This window comes from Mizuhopecten yessoensis, unplaced genomic scaffold (genome assembly GCF_002113885.1).
Source record: "Mizuhopecten yessoensis strain PY_sf001 unplaced genomic scaffold, ASM211388v2 scaffold709361, whole genome shotgun sequence".
Lineage (NCBI taxonomy): Eukaryota > Metazoa > Mollusca > Bivalvia > Pectinida > Pectinidae > Mizuhopecten > Mizuhopecten yessoensis.
The window spans coordinates 1-1,180 of NW_018476589.1; the positions used below are offsets into that span (position 1 = coordinate 1).

At 34.9% G+C, this 1,180-nt stretch overlaps 1 protein-coding gene across 1 annotated transcript; it reads right to left on the bottom strand.

Annotated features, from left to right (window-relative positions):
- Nucleotides 1–12: 12 nt before the first annotated feature.
- Nucleotides 13–1,174, bottom strand: LOC110440799 (spectrin beta chain, non-erythrocytic 1-like; the record flags this gene model as incomplete). The annotated part of the gene is made up of 3 exons (XM_021483933.1): nucleotides 1,123–1,174; nucleotides 446–650; nucleotides 13–283 (listed from the first exon to the last, which is right to left on the bottom strand). Coding segments are annotated over exons 2-3 (343 nt in total), but the record flags the coding sequence as incomplete, so codon positions are not given.
- Nucleotides 1,175–1,180: the final 6 nt, after the last annotated feature.

Consider the following 1,180-nt stretch of genomic DNA (forward strand, 5'->3'; position numbering starts at 1 on the left):
ATCAGGAATCACAACTTACCAAAATTCTTTCAAGGGTGTCTTTACATTCAGAGTAAAATTTATGAAGTTCCCAAGAAGCTTGAAGCATTTGTGTTCTTGTATCAATAAGTTCTAATAAGTCATTCCACGCTTCATTCAAATTGTCCTTCCATTCCGCAATAGCGGCTGCATCAGAATGTTCTGCAGCTATTAACTGATCACAATTTTCATTGGCTGCTGACACCCTTTCTGTTCCTATGCTTTCTGTATCACGAGCGAATTCCTTAAATCTCTCCTTCAGCATCTGTTTGACAAAGAAAAATAGGATATAAATTACTTAAATACATAAAAGTTTAAAGACATTAAAGAAAAACTGTACATCAAAAATAGGTTTTAACAATTTTTAAAGAAGAATCTTTGAATCATTTGCAAGCAACTACTTTGTTTATATTGTTGACATACTCACAGACACATGTTCATAATCTTGTCCGAGTTCATGTGAGCCAGCCACCAGTTCTCGTTCAGCGATCCATTGCATGATATCGTCAATCTCCCTCTGTAACACGTACAGCTTGAGAACCTCTTCCAACTTGCTCTTCCTCTCATGTGATAAGTCTTTAAGACCAGCATATAACTTGTCAACCTGGGACTGCCGTACAGCTATCTGGTCGCTGAAATCATCATCACAATTTTGTTAACATCAGGACAATATGTGTACAGTTTAGGGGGTGGGAGGGTGGGGTGGGAGGGTGAATAATTTTTTTTACAGTTTATAAAAAGAGAAATGATTTAAATAAATACAAAATGCAAAATTTCGAAAAATAAAGGAAAATTTCAGATGCTCTCAGTCCAAGTCCCACAACCATATTTCATGTCCTCTAAACTAATCAAGTCCTTATAAGATGTATTAAGATGCATCATAGGCACACTCATATTTCATAATGGTCTAATTTGATCTGATATGTGTGACTTTCAACACTTTTCATCATTTGTCATATTTTGGCAAAATTTGGAGTTTTACATTTTTATAATTGATTCTGTTTACATTTTTTAACAACTTCAATACTATCTGTGTCTCCAAATATGAATTTTGAGTAACTTTTATAATTTTTAAGACTGATAATGTTTGGGTGATCTAAATACCTTTCAGGATGTTCGGTTTCTATGAGGTTTCTGCTCCTCTCGCCCAGTTGTCGGACCA